The 26,946-nt window shown below is 40.6% G+C and overlaps 1 protein-coding gene across 3 annotated transcripts in view; it reads left to right on the top strand.

Moving 5' to 3' along the window:
• The window catches only part of LOC106579565 (dipeptidyl aminopeptidase-like protein 6), a 307,921-nt gene that overhangs the window by 154,738 nt on the left and 126,237 nt on the right, over positions 1-26,946 (top strand). The window contains exon 1 of one of the 3 annotated variants that reach the window (XM_045702706.1): positions 12,117-12,575. The exons of 1 other annotated variant lie outside the window; for it this stretch is intronic. In XM_045702706.1, coding sequence (XP_045558662.1) covers positions 12,522-12,575 — 54 coding nt within the window. In that variant the 5' untranslated portion in view covers positions 12,117-12,521. Of the gene's footprint in view, positions 1-12,116; positions 12,576-26,946 lie in introns of those variants that run through there. One more of the 3 variants, XM_014159599.2, reaches the window with a different exon arrangement.

The raw sequence follows: 26,946 nt of genomic DNA, 5'->3' as shown, positions 1-26,946 counted from the left end.
TAGATTTACATAGGACCTGTTTTGTAATTCATGGATAGAATAAGCACGACACAACGCAGAGTGCCTGGATACAGCCTTTAGCCGTGGTATATTGGCCATATTCCACAAACCCCGAGGTGCCTTAATGCTATTAAAAACTGGTTCCAAATGTAATTAGGGCAGTAAATGTTTTGTCATGCGCGTGGTATACGGTCTGTCAGCCAATCAGCATTCAGGCTCGAACCACCCAGTTTATAATAGAGTTTTATTTATTTATTTTATTTAACATTTATTTAACTAGGCAAGTCAGTTAAGAACAAATTCTTATTTACAATGACGGCCTACCCCGGCCAAACATGGACGACGCTGGGCCAATTGTGCGCCGCCCTATGGGACTCCCAATCACGGCCGGTTGTGATATAACCTGGATACAGACTGTAACGTAAGAGTCTGCGACACAGAAGGAGAAGTCTGGCCTTTGCAACAGCTTTTGCTCTCCCTGCTGATAGATACTTAAATAAAACCAATAAAAACACGACGAAAATGCACTCTGCCTGCTTTTGTTTTTAGTGCTTTTAGCCAATGGCCATTAGGGCTTTCTTCCCATGTTCACCACCCCCTTAACGGAGATAACAATTATAGATCAAAGTGGACTCTCCCTCTAGGGTTGTAATGTAATTGACTGTTTGGCTGCTGTTTTTTGCCTCCTCTGTTCTTTTTCTATCCACTAAAGTAGCAACAAACACTGCAGGTAGTGTATGTACTGAAGAGCACTGGCTATTGATATGAATATGAGCTTGTGGGAGACTGCTGGGTCATTTTATACAATTTTACTTGAGAAAAACCAAACTTATTTGAATAAAACACAAAATGTGTTGCTGTAGTTTGTCCATAAATCATACAAATTGTATACTAGTTGAAGTTTACATTAAACTTGAATATTTATTACGTACAAACACAGTGTCTGTGGACGTGTCTCATTACCATACTACTTTTTCAAGTTCCTGTAAAAACACCAATCACTTTTTAAATAGTTTTATTCACCCATAATGCATCATCTAGAGGAGTAGTAGAAGTTAAGTAAGTAAATGTATTTACTTATGTCAATGTGATATTTCAGTTTTTAATTTTTAATACATTTGCAAAAATGGCTAAACTTGTTTTTGCTTCGTCATTATTGGGTATTGTGTGTAGATTGATGCGTGAATTTTTTTTTTTTTAATCCATTTTAGAATAAGGCTGTAATGTAACTAAATGTGGAAAAATTTAAGGGGTCTGAATACTTTCCAAATGCACTGTATGCCTTCAGAATGAGGTTCTTATTCTCATACACCCCCTTGGCCTTCTCATTACCGAAACTGCTAAAAAGATCAAATTGGGAAAAAGTCAGATTGTATTTAATGATAATTATATAATTGAATTTTAAATATGTATTTTTTTTCATTGTAATGTTTAACTCAGGCCTTTTCATAAGAGGAGCAATGTAAAAAACAAAATATTGGTGTCACGGTTGTCGTAAGAATGGGACCAAGGTGCAGCGGATGTTGAGTTCAACATATTTATTACAAAGTGAAACTTTAAGCAAAAACAATAATACAATAAACGAACAACAAAACGTGACTACGTGGTGCACATGCACAAACACAAAACAATATCCCACAAACACAGGTGGGAAAAATAGTTACTTAAATATGATCCCCAATTAGAGACAACAATTACCAGCTGCCTCTAATTGGGAACCATACAAAACACCAACATAGAAAATAAAACTAGAACACAAAATATAAATTTTAAACTAGAATACCCCCTAGTCACACCCTGACCTACTACACCATAGAGAAACAAGGGCTCTCTATGGTCAGGGCGTGACAATTGGATTTGTTTATAACTTTTTTGGACTGTTGCGGTAATGAGAATTTGGTGGAAATTGTGGTCAAATGCATAATATCTGAACAAAAAACATAATAACAATTATGAAATAGATAAATACAAATCCTAATCTCAGTGATCCAAGAGGGAATTTTGTAAATAATTACCCTTCAGATTTATTTTTGTAAAATGTCAGTTTTGTGAGGATGATCAGAGTCATTATAATGCCCAGCCCTGTACTATAGAGTCATTATAATGTCCAGCCATGTACCATACAGTCATTATAATGTCCAGCCCTGAATTATAGAGCCATTATAATGTCCAGCCCTGAACTATAGAGTCATTATAAGAGTCCAGCCCTGTACCATAGAGTCATTATAATGTCCAGCCCTGAACTATAGAGCCATTATAATGTCCAGCCCTGAACTATAGAGTCATTATAATGTCCAGCCCTGAACTATAGAGCCATTATAATGTCCAGCCCTGTACCATACAGTCATTATAATGTCCAGCCATGTACTATAGAGTCATTATAATGTCCAGCCCTGAACTATAGAGCCATTATAATGTCCAGCCCTGAACTATAGAGTCATTATAATGTCCAGCCCTGTACCATAGAGTCATTATAATGTCCAGCCCTGAACTATAGAGCCATTATAATGTCCAGCCCTGAATTATAGAGCCATTATAATGTCCAGCCCTGAACTATAGAGTCATTATAATGTCCAGCCATGTACTATAGAGTAATTATAATGTCCAGCCCTGAACTATAGAGCCATTATAATGTCCAGCCCTGAACTATAGAGCCATTATAATGTCCAGCCCTGAACTATAGAGCCATTATAATGTCCAGCCCTGAACTATAGAGCCATTATAATGTCCAGCCCTGAACTATAGAGCCATTATAATGTCCAGCCCTGAACTATAGAGTCATTATAATGTCCAGCCCTGTACTATAGAGCCATTATAATGTCCAGCCCTGAACTATAGAGTCATTATAATGTCCAGCCCTGTACCATACAGTCATTATAATGTCCAGCCATGTACTATAGAGTCATTATAATGTCCAGCCCTGAACTATAGAGCCATTATAATGTCCAGCCCTGAACTATAGAGCCATTATAATGTCCAGCCCTGTACCATAGAGTCATTATAATGTCCAGCCCTGTACCATAGTCATTATAATGTCCAGCCCTGAATTATAGAGCCATTATAATGTCCAGCCCTGAACTATAGAGTCATTATAATGTCCAGCCATGTACTATAGAGTCATTATAATGTCTAGCCCTGAACTATAGAGTCATTATAATGTCCAGCCATGTACTATAGAGTCATTATAATGTCCAGCCCTGAACTATAGAGCCATTATAATGTCCAGCCCTGAACTATAGAGCCATTATAATGTCCAGCCCTGAACTATAGAGCCATTATAATGTCCAGCCCTGTACCATAGAGTCATTATAATGTCCAGCCCTGAACTATAGAGCCATTATAATGTCCAGCCCTGTACCATAGTCATTATAATGTCCAGCCCTGAATTATAGAGCCATTATAATGTCCAGCCCTGAACTATAGAGTCATTATAATGTCCAGCCATGTACTATAGAGTCATTATAATGTCTAGCCCTGAACTATAGAGTCATTATAATGTCCAGCCATGTACTATAGAGTCATTATAATGTCTAGCCCTGAACTATAGAGCCATTATAATGTCCAGCCCTGAACTATAGAGTCATTATAATGTCCAGCCCTGAACTATAGAGTCATTATCCTGTACCATAGAGTCATTATCCTGTACTATAGAGTCATTATAATGCCCAGCCCTGTACCATAGAGCCATTATAATGTTCAGCCCTGAACTATAGAGTCATTATAATGTCCAGCCCTGAACTATAGAGTCATTATCCTGTACCATAGAGTAATTATCCTGTACCATAGAGTCATTATAATGCCCAGCCCTGTACCATAGAGTCATTATAATGCCCAGCCCTATACTATAGAGTCATTATAACGTCCAGCCCTGTACTATAGAGTCATAATAATGTCCAGCCCTGTACTATAGTCATTATCCTGTACTATAGAGTCATTATCCTGTACCATAGAGTCATTATCTTGTACTATAGAGTCATTACAATGCCCAGCCATGTACCATAGTGTCACGTCCTGGCCAGTATAAGAGTTAATTGTTATTGTAGTTTGGTCAGGATGTGGCAGAGGGTATTTGTTTTATGTGGTTCGGGGTGATGTTTTGGTAAAAGGGCGTTTGATTTAGTATTTCCGGGTTTTTGGTTTATGATCTATGTTTATGTAATTCTATGTTTAGTCTAGGTAGTCTGTTTCTATGTAGAGTTAATTGGGGTGGACTTCCAATTGAAGGCAGCTGTGTGGTGTTGCCTTTGATTGGAAGTCCTATATTAGTTGGGTGTGTTTGTCTGTGTGTTTGTGGGAGATTGTTCTGTGTTTAGCCTTGTGCCTTGCCAGACTGTTTTGTTGATCGTTTGTTATTTTTTGTTATTTTTGTACGTTCATTCTGAGTTTATTAAATGTCAAGATGAGCTTACACATACCTGCTGCGTTTTGGTCCTCCATTACCAACGACAATCGTGACACATAGAGTCATTTTCCTGTACCATAGTCATTATCCTGTACTATAGGGTCATTATAATGTCCAGCCCTGTACCATCGAGTCATTATAATGTCCAGCCCTGTACTATAGAGGCATTATCATGTACTATAGAGGCATTATCATGTACTATAGAGGCATTATCCTGTACTATAGAGTCATTGTCCTGTACCATAGAGTCATTATCCCGTACTGTAGAGTCATTATAATGCCCAGCCCTGTACCATAGAGTCATTATAATGCCCTGCCCTGTACCATACAGTCATTATAATGCCCAACCCTGTACTATAGAGTCATTATCCTGTACCATAGAGTCGTTATCCTGTACTGTAGTCATTATCCTGTACCATAGTCATTATCCTGTACTATAGAGTCATTATTCTGTACTATAGAGTCATATTAATTCCCGGGGATAATGCCCAGGATATTGACTCTATGGTACAGGATAATGACTACAGCACAGGATAATGACTCTATAGCAACCGGGCTGCTATAGAGTCATTATCCTGAGCTGTAGTCATTATCCTGTACCATAGAGTCATTATCCTGTACAATAGAGTCATTATTCTGTATTATAGAGTCATATTAATGCCCAGCCCAGTTGCTATAGAGTCATTATCCTGTACTATATAGTCATTATAATGCCCAGCCCGGTTGCTATAGAGTGATTATAATGCCCAGACCTGTACTATAGAGTCATTATAATGCCCAGCCCTGTACTACAGAGTCATTATCCTGTATTATAGAGTCATTATCCAGTACTGCATAGTCATCCTGTACCACAGAGTCATTATCATGTTCCATATAGTCCTTATCCTGTATAATAAATTCATTATCCTGTACCATAAAGTCATTATAATGCCCACCCCTGTACTACAGAGTCATTATAATGTCCAGCCCTGTTACATCCTGTACCATAGTCATTATAATGCCCAGCCCTGTACCATGCAATAGTTGCTATTCTTGGCCTTTAATGAAGCATCCAAAATGACTCTGTAAGACTGAGTCCCAATAAGACAACAACAGATGTGCATGTGTAGAGAAGGAGCCCTCTTTTCCCTAGTGGTGGGATTTTAAGCTTCTTCCCAAAAATCTCAATAAAGAAATGTATTTGAGTCAGCCAGGAACATATAATACAGTTTGCGTCACGGAATCAGAAGTCTGGCTTTACACCAGTCCCATGTTTACCACACCCTTAACGGCGATGGCAATTATATACCGAACAAAAATATAAACGCAACATGTAAAGAGCTGAAATAAAATATATCAGAAATGTTCCATACGCACGCAAAGCTTATTTCTCTCAAATGTTGTGCACAAATGTGTTTACATCCCTGTTAGTGAGCATTTATCCTTTGCCAAGATAATCCATCCACCTGACAGGTGTGGCATATCAAGAAGCTGATTAAACAGCATGATTATTACACAGGTCCATCTTGTGCTGGGGACAACAAAAGGCCACTCTAAAATGTGCAGTTTTGTCACACAACACAATGCCACAGATGTCTCAAGTTTTGAGGGAGCGTGCAATTGGCATGCTGACTGCAGGAATGTCCACCAGAGTTATTGCCAGATAATTTAATGTTCATTTCTCTACCATAATGTTGTTTTAGAGAATTTGGCAGTATGTCCAACTGGCCTCACAACCGCAGACCACGTGTAACCACGCCAGCCCAGGACCTCCACATCCGGCTTCTACACCTGCGGAATAATCTGAGACCAGCCACCCGGACAGCTGATGAAACTGTTGGTTTGCACAAATGAATAATTTCTGCACAAACTGTCAGCAACCGCCTCAGGGAAGCACATCTGCGTGCTCGTCGGCCTCGCCAGAACCTGACTGCCGTTCAGCGTCGTAACCGACTTCAGTGGGCAAAATTTCACCTTCCATGGCCACTGACACGCTGGAGAAGTGTGCTTTTCATGGAAGAATCCCAGTTTCAACAGTACCGGGCAGATGGTAAACAGCGTGTATGGCACTGTGTGAGCGAGCGGTTTGAACAGAGTGCTTCATGGTGGCGGTGGGGTTATGGTATGGGCAGGCATAAGTTACAGACAACGTATACAATTGCATTTTATCGATGGCAATTTGAATGAACAGAGATACCGTGACGAGATCCTGAGGCCCATTGTCGTGCCATTCCTCCGCAGCCATCGCCTCATGTTTCAGCATTATAATGCACAGCCCCATGTCGCAGGGATCTGGATACACAAGGATACACAATTCTTGGAAGCTGAAAATGTCCCAATTCTTCCATGGCCTGCATACTCACCAGACATGTCACCCACTGAGCATGTTTGGGATGCAAGGATTGAATATTTTCCAGGTATTTTACAAATGTTCCATCCCGAAAATAACTTTTCTTAAAGGTAAGCCATATTTCTCGACAAAACCAGGTGTCATTCAAAAGCATTATAAATCATATACAGTTGAAGTCGGAAGTTTACATACACCTTAGCCAAATACATTTAAACTCAGTTTTTCACAATTCCTGACATTTAATCCTAGTAAAAATTCCATTTTAGGTCAGTTAGGATCACCACTTCATTTTAAGAATGTGAAATGTCCAAATTATTTTACATTTTAGTAGACACTCTTATCCAGAGCGACTTACAGTAGTGAATGCATACATTTCAATTCATTTCATACATTTTTTTTTTTTTCCATACTGGCCCCCCGTGGGAATCAAACCCACAACCCTGGCGTTGCAAACACCATTGCTAACACCATGCTCTACCAACTGAGCCACAGGGAAGCTAATAATGATAGTAGAGAGAATGATTTATGATTTATTTCAGATTTCATTTCTTTCATCACATTCCCAGTGGGTCAGAAGTTGACATACACTCAATTAGTATTTGGTAGTATTGCCTTTAAATTGTTTAACTTGGGTCAAACGTTTTGGGTAGCCTTCCACAAGCTTACCACAATAAGTTGGGTGAATTTTGGCCCATTCCTCCTGACAGAGCTGGTGTAACTGAGTCAGGTTTGTAGGCCTCCTTGCTCGCACACGCTTTTTCAGTTCTGCCCACAAATTTTCTATGGGATTGAGGTGAGGGCTTTGTGATGGCCACCTTTACTTTGTTGTCCTTAAGCCATTTTGCCACAACTTTGGAAGTATGCTTGGGGTCATTGTCCATTTGGAACACCCATTTGCGACCAAGCTTTAACTTCCTGACTGATGACTTGAGATGTTGCTACAATATATCCACAGAATTTTCCTGCCTCATGATGCCATTTATTTCATGAAGTGCATCAGTCCCTCCTGCAGCAAAGCACCCCCACAAAATGATGCTGCCACCCCCGTTCTTCACGGTGGGATGGTGTTCTTCGGCTTGCATGCGTCCCCCTTTTTCCTCCAAACATAACGATGATCATTGTGGCCAAACAGTTCTATTTTTGTTTCATCAGAAAAAAAAGTACGATCTTTGTCCCCATGTGCAGTTGCAAACCGTAGTCTGGCTTTTTTATGGCGGTTTTGGAGCAGTGGCTTCTTCCTTGCTGAGCGGCCTTTCAGGTTATGTCGATATAGGACTCGTTTTACTGTGGAGATACTTTTCTTATAGATACTTTTGTACCTGTTTCCTCCAGCATATTCACAAGGTCCTTTGCTGTTGTTCTGGTATTAATTTGCACTTTTCTCACCAAAGTATGTTCATCTCTAGGAGACAGAATGCGTCTTCTTCCTGAGTGGTATGACGGCTGCACGTTCCCATGGTTTTTATACTTGCGTACTATTGTTTGTACAGATGAATGTGGTACCTTCAGGCATTTGGAAATTACTCCCAAGGATGAACCAGACTTGTGGAGGTCTACAATTTTTTTTCTGAGGTCTTGGCTGATTTCTTTTGATTTTCCCATAATATCAAGAAAAGAGGCACTGAGTTTGAAGGTAGGCCTTGAAATACATCCACAGGTACACCTCCAATTGACCCAAATTATGTCAATTAGCCTATCAGAAGCTTCTAATGCCATGACTTAATTTTCTGGAATTTTCCAAGCTGTTTAATGGCACAGTCAACTTAGTGTATGTAAACTTCTGACCCACTGGAATTATGATACAGTGAATTATAAGTGAAATAATTTGTCTGTAAGCAATTGTTGGAAAAATTACTTGTGTCATGCACAAAGTAGATGTCCTAACCGACTTGCCAAAACTATAGTTTTTAACAAGAAATTTGTGGAGTGGTTGAAAAACGGGTTTTAATGACTCCAACCTAAGTGTATGTAAACTTCCAACTTCACCTGTATAACCTACCTTTCATAATATTTCCCCTAATGATATTAGCCTACCTCCTCTTTCTCTCTCTATTGTTGCTTGATTCCTTCCCCGCTTTCAACAGTTAAGTGAAATAAGTTTTGTTGTCCTTATCTTCATCATTCTAATGACATCCTTGAATAATATACTGTCGGACTAGAATTAGATACGGAAGGCTTTCACTTCTCTTCAAGAAGATTGAATGGTTATGGGTCTGAATAAATAACTGCTAAAGCCTTCCGCCATAGCGCATTCGCCCTTCTTTCAAACTACCCATGAGTTCTGTTGGCTGCTGTATTTCACATTCAGCAAAAAAGAAGTTGTGTGCCTCCTCGAATAGTCTATTGGTATAATAAATGCTAAACAAATTATGTCCAGCAAGCTGTTCTAGTCTAGCTTTTCCTGCATGGGACTCCAAGAGCTATGGGGCCTTTTTTAAGGAGAGAGGCCAACATTTATATATTTTTTGTTCAGTGTAGATCAAAGTGGACTCTCCCTCTAGCGTTGTAATGTAATTGACTGTTTGGCTGCTGTTTTTTGCCTCCTCTGTTCTTTTTCTATCCACTAAAGTAGCACTAAAGTAGCAACAAACACTGCAACAAACACTATGTACTGAAGAGCACTGGCTATCGATATCCAATTGTATTTGTCATAAGCACCGAATACAACAGTTGTAGACATTAATGTTAAATGCTTACGAGCCCTTTCCAAACAATACAGAGTTCAAAAGTAAGAAAAATGTGCAAAAAAATTTAAAGGTGTACTGGTACTGAGTTAATGTGCAGGTCTACGAGGTAGTTGAGGTTTCTAGGCAGAAATCTCAACTCAGTATGAGCTTGTAGGAGACTGCTGGATTAACTGACAGACTTCTCAGTCTCCTTTGTAAAACCAGAGAACACACTTTCTTTACAAATCTACAATATCAGCATTGACAGAAAAGTCAAACAGAACATTCCCGTTTCTCATTTTAAGCATTGCTTCGACATTCACAGAATTATCGATCCACATACATAATTGTCATCCTTGTTTTGATGATGAGTCATTACAAGGCTATTACCAGTGCCGAAGCAATCAATCGGCACAGTATTTTGAGGTTGCATTGGTATTGATTAGTAGGCAACATCTCATCAGTCTTGAGCACTTCTTCCAGTTCATTAGGTTGGCAGCCATAAGGGCCTCCATTTGTTCCGGGAGGTTGGCACAGCTACTCAATTAATCTGTAACTTCTAAGGAATGTGTGTTTAAACAGAGCTAAGGCCACAGGCATCCCTCATCCTCTCCTTGTCCATTTGTCAACATCACAGGGGTTGAGGTTTGGAGGTTTGTGTACAGGCTCCCCCACCGCAGCACAATGGGCATTTGTTATGTTGCAGCCACAGCGACTAAGTAGCACTGTATCCGCCATCAGCCAATCGGGGCATCTGGTCCAGAGTGGGCATCATTCGTTTGGAGTTGATTGATTCCCTGAGCAGCAACCCTTTTGGTTTTATACGTCATGCTGTCGATGTTAATTGCAATAGGAGCGGTAGAGAAGGGCCAGTTGTGTAGTAGTGGAGTGTTTGGTTGATTGCGATGACATGCTGTGTAGTGCCTCAGTAGTGCTTTTACTAGTGTCTACGTATCTATGTTTGTGTGAGTTTGATTGTCTATGTGTGTGGAAGTTTGTTTTGTATACTGTGAGTTTGATTGTCTATGTGTGTGGAAGTTTGTTTTGTATACTGTGAGTTTGATTGTCTATGTGTGTGGAAGTTTGTTTTGTATACTGTGAGTTTGATTGTCTATGTGTGTGGAAGTTTGTTTTGTATACTGTACACTATACAAAACAAACTTCCACACACATAGACAGTCAAACTCACACAAATCCTACTCTATTCAGTGTTTTTGGGATACTTTGGGTTCACTTGGAAAGGGATGCAATTGTTTTTACAACTTTTTAAGCAGGCAGGCAAGGGGTCTGAAAGTAGGGCCTCTATTTGAAGGACATGGCTTTCCTCCCATTGTGCAGCAGTGTGCTTATCATGCAGGCCCGACACTGCCGACACCCAACTGGGATTCCATAGTAATTTACCTCACCAAAACACAGTGCCCACAATTAATTAACAAAGCAGCATGTGCATATTAAAACCCCTGCTAAGACATAGAGGAGAATAAAAGAATAGAACAGGTATCATTACCATGTAAAATGTCTCTGAGTATAAGTAACTCATTTATATACAGTGTTTGGATATTGAATGCAATGGTTCTTCCTGGAAATTTTTAATTAACACAGCGCTGAAATACATTACATTTGGTTTAATTTGAGGGATAACCAAAAGTGGCTTGTGTGAACATTAGTGCTTTGCTTGAGAGCCCCTAAAGTGTAAGATATTAAATAAATGGTATTATGTTAATAATACTTGCGCTACATGTAAGTTTGCAGTGTGAGCAATCGTAGTTTCGCTTCATTGTACCTTTGAAAAAAGGATGGTTATTTTCTTACACTTTGGTGTCGCTCATTTGGATTTCAATGTCTGAAGTGTACATTTTGTTTTTTCGAAGGCCACAGTAATTCCATTAAGTGTTTCTATCAAAAGTATTTTGCCACGACATCATTATAATGACACAATGGAACAGAGGTTAGGAAAAGTCATGATAGGTGATGACAACTGACATTTATAGTCATGTTAATTGCGTTTTAGTCACCTTGTGCTCAATATCTCATACACTTCTGTCAGAATTCTTGTTTTGTTTTAATGGTGTTACTCAGAGACTTTAAATTCAAGGAAGAACATTTTGGTTGGATACACCCTGCTTCCCCTAGCACCAATTTAGACTAGTTTTCTCGTTCTATTTCGCTGAAGCTCTGTCTGCTACATACATTAGCCCTAAAGAGATATATTAAAATATACTTATACATGGTACAACTATATATCTTCTATCCGAGCAACTTGGATGCCTCTTCTTAATGGTTTATTAGTTACATTTCAAGTATTTGTTTCAATATATTTCCTGTCATGTCATCTGGGATGCTGCAATCTCTGGCTATGGATTTTCTACACTTACTGTCCAATGGTACAGATCTCGCTCTTGAAGCAAAAAATAAATAAAAAATGCTGTATTTAGAAGAGTTGAAAATCATTGACGTCAAAAAACATATTGCATAACATTATGTGTGTGTGTCAGCGCAGAGCTCTGTCAATGTGACCTATTTCATTGAACGTATGAAATACACATGTTTCAGTGATAGCTTTGATGTCATTAAACTATTCATTATATTTTACTGTAATCTGAATTGAATGGTCCAGATAACAGGTAGGATTGTAGTGCCTAAATTACCTCTACAATTATTATCAATGATATCACCATTTTAGTAGTGTCTGTGTCTCTTGGCGGGTGCATGAGTGAAAATCTGATACGTGCGACGTGGTGAGGGACAAGTATCGCTGTTCGCCTCCCCCCATCTCAGTCGCCCGTTGGTGGTTGCCAGGCATTTATCGAAGTGGCGCGGTCGGTATCAATTGCAGTAGCTGTCTTTGCCTCAGCTCTTATCTCTACCTATCTCCCTCCCACTTTCTTCCATGCACAAGGTTACAATTGAGTATCATCTGCGTTGTCTCAGATTAAGACTCGTTTTGCCGGGATTTTCCCCCCAACTCCTTATTGCTTACATCAAGCTCTCTCTCAACTTTAAACATCACGACTGAAATTGAATGTATTTTTCTGTGTGGTACTTTGCCGGCTCCGGTCACCTCTCAAAGTCACCTGTGATTGTGTTGTGGTGTAGCAGCTGGTTGATCTGACTGTAGGGCATCATGACTACGGTGAAGGAGACAAACGCACCGAAAACGGCTCAACAGCAAGAGCAGGTAATGATGCGCTTTCTTTCATTCAACCGATGTCATTTCTCCCTGTACTGAAATTGTAAATTGCTGTGATTTTTTTTCTCCAATTTTGTGTGAAGCCTGCAATTCTTTACTATAACGCCACATGAAGCATTATCATACTAGCAGAGACTATGTTGTATTCAATTCTCCATCATTTGAAACATTTGGAATTGTTGCAGCGCTCGGCAAGACAACCGGCTCTCACACCAATGTCAGTCACTCTTCTCTGTAATTCAAGGTGATTGCTGTGAGCATCACTACCCCCCACCTTACCTTAGACTCCATTTAGCCTCTTTCAAATCTGTTCTCACCATAACGGACATGTGTTACACCGGCTGTGACGCATGATAGAACCTTAACGTGGCCAGTGTACGGGACTTACAATAAGCTAGATATGACGTTGAATAGGCGGGAAATCTCCAGGTAAAATACTTCGAAGTAGCTTATTGCAGGCCACGTTATCAGACAATAATTGTCCTTTTGTCGTCTGAGTAGTAATGCCCACAGAAACAATTACAAGACAAGATTATTTGTACAGGCATTTCTGCTTATTGTAGATAACTACCCCAGCATTCAAATGTGGTGCAAGATTGCTCATGTGACGGTTTATGTGTGACCTCTAGCTCAAACAACTAAAGTGTATCTTATTTTTAGCTAATGAATTTAACTTTTTCAGATAATTCACAGTCGAATAAAGTGACAATGTTGCAACAGGTGATTTGACTTGCCTTTGGAGATATACATGGAATAAATAATTGGATGCATTTTAAAGGCTGATGTATAATGATCTTGCTTTCCACTGAGATGTGTGCTGTAGCCTACCTCAGTGCAACACATTTCAGCACCACTAAAAGGACAGCACCCAATACCAATTTCTTGACCATCAGAGGAATAGCCTGTGTGACAGATTTCAGCAACATTCAATGGGCAGCTCCACCAGCACATACTGAGCACAGTGCTGTCAACTAGGAATCTGTTGCTATGCAAAGAGTGTGAATCATAATTTGGTGATACAGGCCTAGAAGGATACTGTTACATTAGAGCAGGCACTGTAACAGGGGAGAGCTTCGGACAGCATCTGTCATTGTCTGGAGTCTCCTGTCTGTACAAAGTACCCCTTCTAAGATGACAGAAAAGGTGAGAAGGACTCATGGCTGTGTCCCGTAGAGCAGCCAACCTTCACTTGAGCCACTCACGGCTTTACTCATGTGTAGCATATCACTGTCAGGCTCTGCTAGGGAGGCAGGGAAAGACATCGCACACTCAAAACACACACCTGTCAAACATATACACATAAAACACAGAAATACACACACTTGTCAAATATGTACATGTGTCATGCACACGCTGACGTGTGTGTGTGTGTGTGTGTGTGTGTGTGTGTGTGTGTGTGTGTGTGTGTGTGTGTGTGTGTGTGTGTGTGTGTGTGTGTGTGTGTGTGTGTGTGTGTGTGTGTGTGTGTGTGTGTATGTGTGTGTATGTGTGTGTGTGTGTTAGTGTTATGGTTCTGAAATGATTTGAGCCATAGAGACCAGCCGTAGAGACTGGTTAACCAGAGACGGGCTCAAGTGTTTTCCATTAGCTCCGGCTGTTAGCTAATCAGCTGGTTAGAGACTCATTTTCAGCCGGCTACATATTCCACTTCATAGTAACTTAGCTACTTTTAATTTAAAAGTTTAAATTCGCTAGTGCGTTGAGCCCTCCCCTGCTAGAATGAACGATATGCATCTTCTAGCGCAATCTATTGATAGGATAGGCGCCTGTCAGTCACAAAACGACTGATTTCGGGGAAACGCAGCAGAGAGGAAGAGGTTTCACTCTCGCCAAAATCATTGGGCTTATTTTGGGCCTAAGCTTGTCGCCTGCCTTCCAGTCTTTTGGACGACTAGCATTGTTAGGGCAGAGATATGAGCATCTCGTCATTATATACAGATCTCTGGTTGCAGTCGTATTTCTTTACACAGAGGAGGGAGAGATCATGATGCGCGTGAATTTGCACTTCCCATGTAATGTAATTGGTCACAATGAGTCGAAATCCACGACTTAGCTTAATTGTTTTCTAACAACACATTTCACATAGCCAGCAACGCAGAGTCGATGCGCTTAGTAGGCTATTTACTGGGTGTCGATTTGACAACTGAGGAAGGCACAGTGACCGTGAGGAAGGCACGGTGACCCTGAGGAAGGCACGGTGACCCTGAGGAAGGCACGGTGACCCTGAGGAAGGCACGGTGACCCTGAGGAAGGCACAGTGATGCCGAAACATTGGTAAATACCCATTAAATTGCTGGGAGATTACACGTGGAGTGTGCGACTTTCTTTCTTTTGATAGTTTATTTATTTTGACAACTGAACAGCAACTGTTGACTAGTTTATAAAAGGTGTCGAACTGACTGAATAAAGTCGATCTCTTTGCCATTCATAAATCATGCAACGTGGTTATATGTCCATGGAATCGTATAGGAAGAAGTAAACCAAAGGATTTCCGAGGTTTCTTTTCCTAGGATGTCGGGGCTTTCCAGACTGACTCTAAAATGAGTGAGTCTCGTCAGTCAGTGTAGCCTACCAAATTGCATTGGTGAGAGAGCCGTTCATTTGGCTCTTTAATTTGCGTACAGTACGCTACTTGTAGGCCTATGCGTTTTGCTGAGGATCTGCAGATTAATTATGAAAGAATTAGATGAAGATGGGGAATCATCACTGCAGGAACAATAGGTGGTGGAGAGCCTCATTCTGGTCCAAATATGATAATTAGGGCCCTCGCGAAATCCAGGCATTAAAACAGAATTCAACAATGTTCAAAAATGTATTGACCTGTAGTAGGGAATCAACTAAATGTATTGAACATTTATTCATTTTCCCAAGTTTATCATAAGCCATGAACAGAATGCATCAATGATTTCTATTTCTTGTAACTTTCTGAAGAGGCAACGAGAATACCCCTGTCTGCTTGTGTTTGTGTGTGTGTGTGTGTGTGTGTGTGCAGTGCACGCATCTACCACTTTGTGTAGCCATTAGTGATGATTCTAATAAAAACAGGCTTTCCCAAAAATCTTCTCAATTAAGTTGAATTATTGGGGCTCCCGAGTGGCGCAGCGGTCTAAGGCGTCACTACAGACCCTGGTTCGATTCCAGGCTTTAACACAACCGGCCGTGATTATGAGTCCTATAGGGCGGCGCACAATAGGCCCAGCATCATCCGGGTTAGGGTTTGGCCCGGGTAGGCCATCATTGTAAATAAGAATTTTTTCCTAACTGACTTGTCTAGTTAAATAAAGGTTAAATAAAAAAAAATTAAAAATTGTTAACAACAAATTAGGCTATGCCTACCTGGCAGAATGATATCATGCTTCTTTGCATCAATCCAGTGGGTATTTGTTTTGAAAATGCTACCAAAACACCACTAAACAACAGCCTCTTGCTAGGTGCACACTTGAATTAAAGGGTAACTCACCATGCTTAGGACTCAGGGTCTCAACACCTCCCTCTGCAACTAGATCCTGGACTTTCTGATGGGCCAACCCCAGGTGGTGGGGGTAGGCAACATCACCTCCACCATGCTGACCCTTAACACTGTGCTTAGTCCCTTCCTGTACTCCCTGTTCACCCACGACTGGGTGGCCACGCATGACTCCAACACCATTGTCAAGTTCGCTGACGACACAACAGTGGTAGGCCTGATCACCGGCGACAATGAGTCAGCCTACAGGGAGGAGGTCAGTGACCTGACAGTGTGGTGCCAGAGCAACAACCTCTCCCTCAACATCAGCAAGACCAAGGATCTGATCGTGAACTACAGGAAGGGGGGGGGTGCGAGCACGCCCCATCCACATTGATGGGGCGGTAGTGGAGCAGGTAGACAGCTTCACGTTCCTAAATGTCCAAATCACTAGAGACTTAAAATGGTCCAAACACACTCACAGTTGTGAAGAAGGCATGACATTGCCTCTTCCCCCTCAGGAGGTTGAAAAAGTTTGGCATGTGCCTTCAAATCCTGAAAAGGTTCTACAGTTGTACCATTGAGAGCTTATTGACTGGCTGCATCACTGCTTGGTATGGCAATAGCACTGTCCTTGATCGCATGGCGCTACAGAGGGTTGTACGTAAAGCCCAGTACATCACTGGGGCAGAGCTCCCTGCCATCCAGGACAGACATATCAGGCAGGGTGAAAAGAAGGCCCGGAAAAATCGCCAAAGACCCCAACCACCCAAGCCATAGACTATTTTCTCTGCTGCCGCACGGCAAGAGGTACCGGTGTTTCAAGTCTGACACCAACAGGCTCTTGAACAGCTTCTATCCCCAAGCAATATGACTGATAAGTAGCTAACAAAATAGCTACATGGACCGAGTTTACCTTGTATCTTTAATTACCTTTTATTTCAGTATTTCCACTGTCTCTGCACACTCACAGGGCCCTACACACTCACACACACACACTGTCACTCCAACACACACAATCACTCACTCCATCATCTGCTCACTCACACATATGCATATACATTTATACCTACTCTACGCACACGCACACCCACTCACATACAAGCTGCTGCTACTCTGTTTATCTTATATCCTGTTGCCTAGTCACCTTACATCTATACATATCTACCTCCATCACTCTAGTATCTCTGCACATGTAAATATGGTATTGTAACTGACTTTTAAAATATTTTCTATAGTATATAGTAGTATATAGTATGCTTGCTTACTTATTTTATTGTGTATTTCTTATTCTCATTTCTCATGTTTTTTTGTGTTTTTTGCTTTCTAGAAAAACATTGTTATTCATTTTTGCATTGTTGGGTTTTGAGTTTGGAAGAAATACATTTCACTGTACTTGTGCATGTGACATTAAAACTCGAAACTACACCCCAAAATCTAAATGTCTCATATTTTTTCACAGACCTCAAAAGTGGTCTCCTGATGTGGTTTAAGCATTGCTGTGGACTTAGAACATCCAAACATGTTGTTTAACTTTTTTTTAAAGTGTGATTTTGGGAGCAGAAACCTGCAACCTACTTCATTTTTGTTTCGTTTTAATAAAATACATAATTTAAAGAATAAACATCATTTTGGCAATTTATATCTTGCAGTAAAGCTATAAATAAGACTTTAATCTCAAGAGAAGACAGGTTAAATGTTGAAAAATATTAGAAAATAACCCTGATCATATAGGCCTAGAACTTAAGAATATCCCAAACAACTAACAATACACTGAATTCATACATTTCCAGTCATTTACATTGTAAAGTCATGTCATTCTACACAATACCACAACTAATTGTGTAATCTGTGAGTTAAACTCGATAAAAGTATTCAATCATTTCGCTGTGTATTTCTGTATTTATGAATCAAGGCATTAGAATGTACCAGAGGACACCAAAATAGAGCTTCTGAGGCCTGTGAGTTGTGTGTGTGGCCTTGGGGTCTTCTCTAGGGGTGGGATCGGTGTGTATATAAAAAAAAAAAACAGGAGAATGAAGACAAGACTAGCCATCACTCAAAAAACAGATGCCAGATATAATGGGGAAGGGGAGAGGAAGGCAGAGTAGAAAATGGTCCTTGATGATGATGATGATGGGTTTTGTCTGAAAAGGAATTTTGTTTCTAGAATGTTAACATAGTGTTAGGCATGTGAGCGTTCCCAGATGTGTTTCGGCCTAGCTTAAATAAAAATGGGAAAGTTTCTGTTTTATGCTTGTGTTTCTGGTCACTAGAATCCCCCAGGCCCTAGTGGAGACAGAGTTCTGCTTCAGTGCCTCGCTGATGAAGAACTGGAATGATGACCACTTACATCGATGTAAATTAACTTTACTTAAAACATAAACACACATGGGAATGAACACTTTAGGGACTGTAAAGCCATCTTCTGCTTTCTTCCACTGCTGATTCAAGGGACCTGCTTTGCTTGGTGGTTTTCCATAAACTTGCATAATTTGCATTATTATTAACATAAATACATTAGACAACAGGTTACAACAGCCCAACCATGCTACGTCAATTCAGCCTACTCAGTTAGTATTCTGTTCAAGTCCACTTGGTGTTCATCTTCAACCTGAAATGATGTAACATGCGTAGAAACCAACATGCGTAGAAACCAACATACCTCAGGAAAAAAAATGGTAGACCTCCACAAGTCTGGTTCATCCTTGGGAGCAATTTCCAAATGCCTGAAGGTACCACGTTCATCTGTACAAACAATAGTACGCAAGTATGAACACCATGGGACCATGCAGCCGTCATACCGCTCAGGAAGAAGACGCATTCTGTCTCCTAGAGATGGACGTACTTTGGTTCAAAAAGTGCAAATCAATCCCAGAACAACAGCAAAGGACCTTGTGAAGATGCTGGAGGAAACAGGTACAAAAGTAACTATATCCACAGTAAAACAAGTCCTATATCAACATAACCTGAAAGACCGCTCAGCAAGGAAGAAGCCACTGCTCCAAAACCGCCATAAAAAAAGCCAGACTACGGTTTGCAACTGCACATGGGGACAAAGATCGTACTTTTTGGAGAAATGTCCTCTGGTCTGATGAAACAAAGATAGAACTGTTTGGCCATAATGACCATCGTTATGTTTGGAGGGAAAAGGGGGAGCCAATGAACACCATCCCAACCATGAAGCACGGGGGTGGCAGATTCATGTTTTGTGGGTGCTTTGCTGCAGGAGGGACTGGTGCACTTCACAAAATTAGATGGCATCATGAGGTAGGAAAGTGATGTGGATATATTGAAGCAACATCTCAAGACATCAGTCAGGAAGTTAAAGCTTGGTCACAAATGGGTCTTCCAAATGGACAATGACCCCAGTCATACTCCCAAAGTTGTGGCGAAATGGCTTAAGGACAGCAGAGTCAAGGTATTGGAGTGGCCATCACAAAGCCCTGACCTCAATCCTATAGACAATTTGTGGGCAGAACTGAAAAAGCGTGTGCAAGCAAGGAGGCCTACAAACCTGACTCAGTTACACCAACTCTGTCAGGAATAGGTCAAAATTCACCCAACTTATTGTGGGAAGCTTGTGGAAGGCTACCTGAAACGTTTGACCCAAGTTAAACAATTTAAAGGCAATGCTACCAAATACTAATTGAGCGTATGTAAACCTCTGACCCACTGGGAATGTGATGAAATAAATAATTCTCTCTACTATTATTCTGACATTTCACATTCTTAAAATAAAGTGGTGATCCTAACTGACCTAAAACAGGGACTTTTTACCAGGATTAAATGTCAGGAATTGTGAAAACCTGAGTTTAAATGTATTTGGCTAAGGTGTAGGTAAAACTTCCGACTTCAACTGTATCTAGGAGCTTAGAGTAGCCCAACCCGCAGTTTCTGCACCTAATTAGGCAGAAGACAGTAGCAGCAGGGATGTGGTATAACATACTTTTGACAGGTACTTGATTTGGGCCCCTGGAATTCACACCTATAAGGATGTGGCTCTATAAAAGTATATGGAACCTGCAGAATGGCTGTTGATAGTTATGGGATTTTGTTAAAGAGATCCATTACTCTTCGTTTCAGACAATACAAGATGTGAGGATCATTGCATCTGTTTAAAGATGATTAATTCGATTATGCCTTAAAACTTAAGCTGAGCGATACGGACAAAAATCCATATTGCGAAATTACCTGAATTTATGCGATAATGATAAATAGAACGATAAGTTTATAACATTAATGTGCAACATAGTTTTATTTATTATCCTTTAAACTACAATTACTAGTTTGATTGTTATTGGGACTATTGATGGCTACAACTATCATCCCATATTAGCAAACGTATTCAAACACATTTCTCTAATATAAGCTACTTATCATAATGAATGATGTCAGCAAAATGCCTGCGATAAGTGATCTGTATGATGGGTGTCTGTCACGGCTGTTCGAAGGAGCGGACCAAGATGCAGCGTTTTTGTAGTTCCACATATTTATTAAAAGTGAAACTGAATGCAATACATTAATAACTTGAAAATACAAAACAACAAACCGTGACGCAGAGAGGACAACACACTACTCAAAAGACAATACCCACAAACCACAATGAGAAAAACCCCTACTTAAATATGATCTCTAATCAGAGGCAATGAGGATCAGCTGCCTCCAATTAGAGAGCAACCCCAAACAAAACCAACATAGATATAGACAAACTAGAACCTAAACATAGAAATAGAAAACATAGATTAACCAACAACACGCCCTGCCCTACACTACTATAGAAAATGACATCTTACTAGGGTCAGGACGTGACAGTGTCGATAATTTTTGGTTTGTCATCCCAGCTCTACTTGAAACCATACAGTTTGTCACTGTGTACTTAATCCAAGCACTCAATATGTGTATTCATTGCCACACCTTCACATATTGATGCATTGTGGAATGTGGTGCTACAGTACCACGGCATTATGCATTCTAGCATTAGTGTCTACCCTTGAGCTTCTTGTTCTGCATTTTCTTCCTCGATGGTTGTACCTATTCAGCAGAACAGCTCCTTAATAGGACTGATAAGCAGCGTGGCTAAATGAACATTTTAACGAGAGAACGAAGCCCGGATTTGACTGCCTCTGGAATAAATAAAGATATATCCCTCCTTTTTTTTCCAAGTGCCCCCAAGCTGATAAGTAAAGAGATTATGGATTTAGGAGGGAATTTGTTTCTTGATTTCCCCCACTGTTGTTTGTGCCATAGTTCATAGTAAGGGCAATTAGGAACAATTGAGCCGTGATGTTTGGGGCTAGAGCGGAGATTAGACAGTAGATTGGAATGTGGCCACCACAGCAATGCATCATGATTGTTGTCATGATATAAACACCTCCTGGCTGGGGACGCAAGTAAAGCTCAATAGCTTCAAGGGGGACTTTAATAAAGCCATAAATATGAAATGCTTTGACCGCATCTCTCCTTTCTTTCTGCTTCTCTGTGTCCCTGAAGATAAACTAAATGCGACAGCAAGAAGCTTCAAATCTTACTAATAGTTGTCTTAGGCACAGTATGTGGGTGTGTGTGGGTGTTTGTGTTGGAGCAGTCTTAGTGTTTTTCTATCTCACACATCCTCCTGCAGTACTGCATCTCTGGAGTAATACTGATCTTGTGTAAAACCGCCTCAACAAAGAGGTCAAGCATTTCCTGTCAGGTGTGCAGAAAATATATTTTTGTTATGTTCTAATTGTGTCTCTGGGCTATATGAAGCATCAGTGATATGCTTATTAAGCCTATTAATCACAATTCAGTGTTTTCATATCAACCTTCAAAGCCTATGGCATCATAGTGTGGGTAATTCCATTGGAGAAAATTGTGCTACGATTGCAAGTGTTCTTTAAGTATTTAAAAGAGAAACTTAATGACAGGTATCTGTGAAGTAAGATCCCTTGTGTGAGGATAAAATCATGTTTGGTTTTGCTAATAGGTCTAACTAATCAAAGACATTACAGCAAGAAAATAAGATGATAACCACAATCTGTTATTTTGCTTTTGTTTAATTTAGTAAACTGCATTTTTTAAAGTTGGGAAATATTCAAACTGATTCTTAAAGGGTAAAGGAAAAAGTCTCAGCTTTAGTTTTGATCACTCTTTTATACCCTTTTCACATTACTTATCTGAACTGTGATGGTCTAGTCACGCATCCACAATGGCGCGTATGTGTGTCTCATGTCTCTGTTTGTCTGGCTGTCTGTGAATGTCTGCGGCTTTGTAAAAAAGTGTGTGTGTTTATCTATGCCTGACAGACTTCACCTCAGTTGAGATGCTTTTGTCTGGGCTTATCGACCTTCTGCAATTAAAGCCCAGAGCTGCAGAGGATGGGTAGCCATGTTCCACCGAACCTCTAATTGGAACGTTGAGCGTTCCGGAGTTAGCCGCCGACCCCAGGTTTCCAGTTGTGACCTTCACACCTCACAGGCGACACTGACAAACAGGGATAAGAGTGAATACTAGTCACTAGCGATAAGCATGCAATTGCTTGTACCAGCAAATGCGAATAAGACAATTGTGCTATTCCTGTTCTGACTTCATTGAAGAGGTTGCCAGGGACTGTTTCTATCAGCGTCTCGATATGATGCCAAAAGTCAATTGGAGATCAAATGTTATTTACCTGTTCTATTTTTACCAACACTTACCATCTATTTCACCTTGGATTATTGTTGGGAGAACAAAGTAGGCCTAGTTACTGTATGCACTTTTCTCGGTCATTAAGTATTGACTAACTATTTAGGATTTTAGAGGCTGATGCCATTCCACAGGTGCCACTGTACATGCATGGCTGCATCTGGCTTAGAAGCACCAGAATTAGCCTAACATGTAATTCAAGCCCCACTGTACATTCTGATGTTTATCGCCCTCCTAACTTCATGGTGTTATTGTCATGACCACGCAGGGGTACCATTATCACTCCAAATTGACATACTGCATTGTTAAGGAGACATTGGCAGATTTCGGCAATGGGAGCGTGATGTGAAGTGTTATGCGTCGTCATTATTTCCCCTTTTAGGAGCGTGCTTTCCTATGATCAATCACAGATCATTAGATGTCCATTGGCAAGCCACAACTGATTCATTCTCCTTGAAGCCACATCAAAACCAGCATCCTGGCGGATGGGATTTGGCCAAGTCAAAACATCTCAAACCCCCTTTACTTTTTTCTTAGTCAAAATATTGGCAGCTATATTATTTGCTTGCATGGGATATGCTAGTGATCATGCCTGAAATACTGACTTTCATCATGACATTGCCTGGGTTCTCTCCAACCCCCCCCCAGCAAACTAGTTTCTATGACAATTCTGTAGCTCACAGAATGGCGTTGTACACACGCATGCACACACGTGTAATAACAGAAACACACACACACACACTGAGGGAAGAAAAAAATTGGCTTTTAATTGAGTCTTCCCAATGTTTTATGTGTTTCCTCGTTAGATGGTATTTCAAATTAAATAATGCACTCCTCATTCCAGAAAATGAACATTCAGCTTTGTTCTAGCATCAAACGGCATAGAACGCTTGATTTGGGCTTTTGATTTAGCAGTTGTTCAACTGATATAAAAATGTATTACAGTGCAATGTACACTGAAAACTGGCTCACCACGCCAATATGCTAATTAGTACCTCAAGTCTTATTTTCACGTTCGTTTTTTAAAAAACATTTTCATTTGTCTTAACATAGATTTTGAAGTTCACTACCCTGTCTTGCATATTATGAGCTGTATCACTCTGTTTCTGCATTCCTGGATTGTGTGCAGTGGGTAGCGATGGGTAAGAGAGAGAAATCACTCAAATAGAATATTAGCTTAATAGAGAGGGCTTGCCATCTTCCTGAGAGTTGTGACATGAAACCTCAATGTGAAATCCTGCAAATAGCACAAATCGTAGTGCTTGTGGTTCACGTTTAATTTGTGTGGGAATGATGCCTACAGTAACTGCAGCATAGCAATGCATTTCTTATGATATGTGGGTGGTGTTCATTAGGGCACACCGTAGCAAAATGTTTTGCAGCATAAAACAAATTAAATAGTACCAACCTTTCCTTAAGTTTCAGGGTTTTCTTCCGCTCCGTGCCTACTGAACACAACTCTGGGCTTTCTTCTTGCTGATAGCCAGGGAAGCTTACTCTTTCCCATTTCCCGCGTTCTCTCCCCTCCCTGGTTGTGTGTTAATAAACTTTTGAGACTCAAGTATTTTCTCACAGGTCCTCGGGCTGCTGTCAGTGTACAGCTTAATTATAGTGTGACTCTGTACCAAATGAAAAATAGGATTTCTGAGCAAGAGGTGCTCTGATATGAACCTATGTAGTTTCAAATAAGCTCTAAATGAGTTGTAGGGAAAAAGACTGACAGCCCTGTCTCTATGTCCAGGTTGTCTCCTTTCCTTCCACCCCTCATGAGCACTGCTATGAAAGGATTGGTGAAACCAGCATGATTGCCACCTATCCAATCCACACCTGTCAGTGGAAAGATAAATCATTTTTGTTGTTTTGATAAGAGGTCCTCTGAGACGCTACAATAAGGCTATTACATGTGTCTATCCCCAAGGATTTACTCACGAGCAGTAAAAAAATATATAATCTTGATTTGAGTGGTAGCTTTACTTCCAGACTTTTGCGCTAAAGCGTCCCTGGCAAATGATGTTTAATTTTATGTTTTGTTTACCTCCAAACATTTTTGCAGAGATACAGTAAATCTCAAGTCCCCAACACAGGAGGAGGAAAAGGTGGGTTGGTGTTTTATCTTCAACTGGGCTTCCCGCACTCAATGGCAAGTAGAAATAGACAATAGAAAATAGAGCCCACTACCTCAGTATGGTGTGGAATTATGGGAGGCTTTGAATGAAGTGAAGTACAGTAGGCCTACACTTGGAAGAGAGAAAACAAAAGCCTCAGGGTCAAATAGGGTGTTGGAACCTTGTTGATATCATTCTGTCAATAGAAGATGGAAGAATGTGGGCAGTAAATCCATAGCGCGGCATTGAGAGTCTGTGTCCAGACCTGTGATAGGAGAGTGCACTAAACCCTATTAGTGCATTAAGTGTATTGAACAGGGACAATGTCATTGTCTTCACACGCGCTAGGTGTCAAGAGAGAGCTTTTAAGTGTGGAGTAGACTGATTGGCAAGCGAGGCATCACAGTGTTTGTGTGTGTGGTCTAACTTTCTATCCGTTTGAGTCCCCAAAAAAATCACATTTCGCCAGTCCCCAAAAGGAAAAAGGCTATTTTAGGCATAGGGGTGAGGTTTATGGTTAGGGTTAGTTTTAGGGTTTGGGGTTAAGGTTAGGGTTAAGCTAAGAGTTAGGTTTAGAGTTAGGGATTAGGTAATGGGAATACATTTTTGGTCCCAACGTGTGTGTGTGTGTGTGTGTGTGTGTGTGTGTGTGTGTGTGTGTGTGTGTGTGTGTGTGTGTGTGTGTGTGTGTGTGTGTGTGTGTGTGTGTGTGTGTGTGTGTGTGTGTGTGTGTGTGTGTGTGTGCCTCAGTGTGAGTCAGAACTTCCCTAATGTCAAGTTTTAATGATATCTTTCCGTCTCAGTTGCTGGAGGGAGTTTGGAGCATGACACCATTTGACACAAGCGCGCAGGCGGAGCATGATGTCTAGACCCAAGTGACAAATGTGCACCCTTCCACTTATCAGTCTCCTCTGCTGCTCTCACTTGCCAGCCTTCAAAAGCCATCTCTCCAGCTACATGGTGATTCAGCAATCAGACTGATTCCAACATGATATAAAATACCACCACCCCTTTTCTGACGAACTCAGAAATGCTTTTATCACTTCCCATCTGTTAGATTAGCATGTCTCTAATTAGCTCGTCGTCTCTGTTCTTTCCTGATAACGGCTTTGCTCCTCCTACTCACAGCTTTGCTCCTCCTACACTATGTTAAAATCAGCTTACGATAACAACACAGCATTTGAACAGATGATTGAAGGCACCTACGCTCAGCATACATTCACCTTAGTTTCGGTCCAGAGTGAAATGGTCATCATGAACAGCCTATTCTTGATAGCTCCAATATTTTCTGCCCCCTCTACAGTGCATTTTCTGGCCAGCTATTGCTTTACACAACCCAAATCTGTGTCTATTAACACTAGAAAGGCCCCATGGACCCCCCCCCCCGCCCCTTCCTGCCAACATTCAAACAGTTCAATAAATATATTTCATATATGCTATTGGAATCACGGCCGGCCCGCTCATTAAGCAGAATTAGGCGGTCGGATTGTCGAGGGCGGCATTTTCTGACCAAGACGCACCTCCAACAACAACACATAAAACCTCACATAATTCTGCTCCAAAACAATGACAATTTCTCTCAACCAGTGGCATAAGGGCTTTTTAGGTGAACGTTGATGCCATCCTGTGATAAGCAGTGCCCACTTTGTCAAAGGCAGGGGCACAAAATATTTTGCTTGTCCACTCCTAGCGTGCCTCTACAGGGTGCTGTTGGAGAGACTCCTCACTGCGGCGCTCCACCAACGTTCCGTCCAAAAAATAATCTAACATAAATCATGTAACAGATTTAAAATATGGAAGAAAGATTATGTGGCTTTTTCTGTAGCCTACAGGCGAGAGATAAAATGTATGACAATGTAATGAGACGGATACTTTTTACATCATGCAGGTTTCTCCTATCAAATAGTCTAACCTAAGACACTTTTTACATCATACAGGTTTTTCCGATGGCGCCCAATCAAATAAAAAATGTGCTGTCATATTAGCAAACAACATAGAGTATCCTAAAAACAGGACAGGTCAAAGTAAAATGGACAATATGGAATGGACAATCAAACTGTTTCAGGAGTTTCACCCCATTGTCATGATCAGTGGTTTCAATTTTGTATCTGTAAATTTTTTACAAGCTGATCATAGCAAAAAA

This window comes from Salmo salar, chromosome ssa19 (assembly GCF_905237065.1).
Source record: "Salmo salar chromosome ssa19, Ssal_v3.1, whole genome shotgun sequence".
Classification (NCBI taxonomy): domain Eukaryota; kingdom Metazoa; phylum Chordata; class Actinopteri; order Salmoniformes; family Salmonidae; genus Salmo; species Salmo salar.
This window is presented reverse-complemented; position numbering and strand designations above follow the sequence as displayed.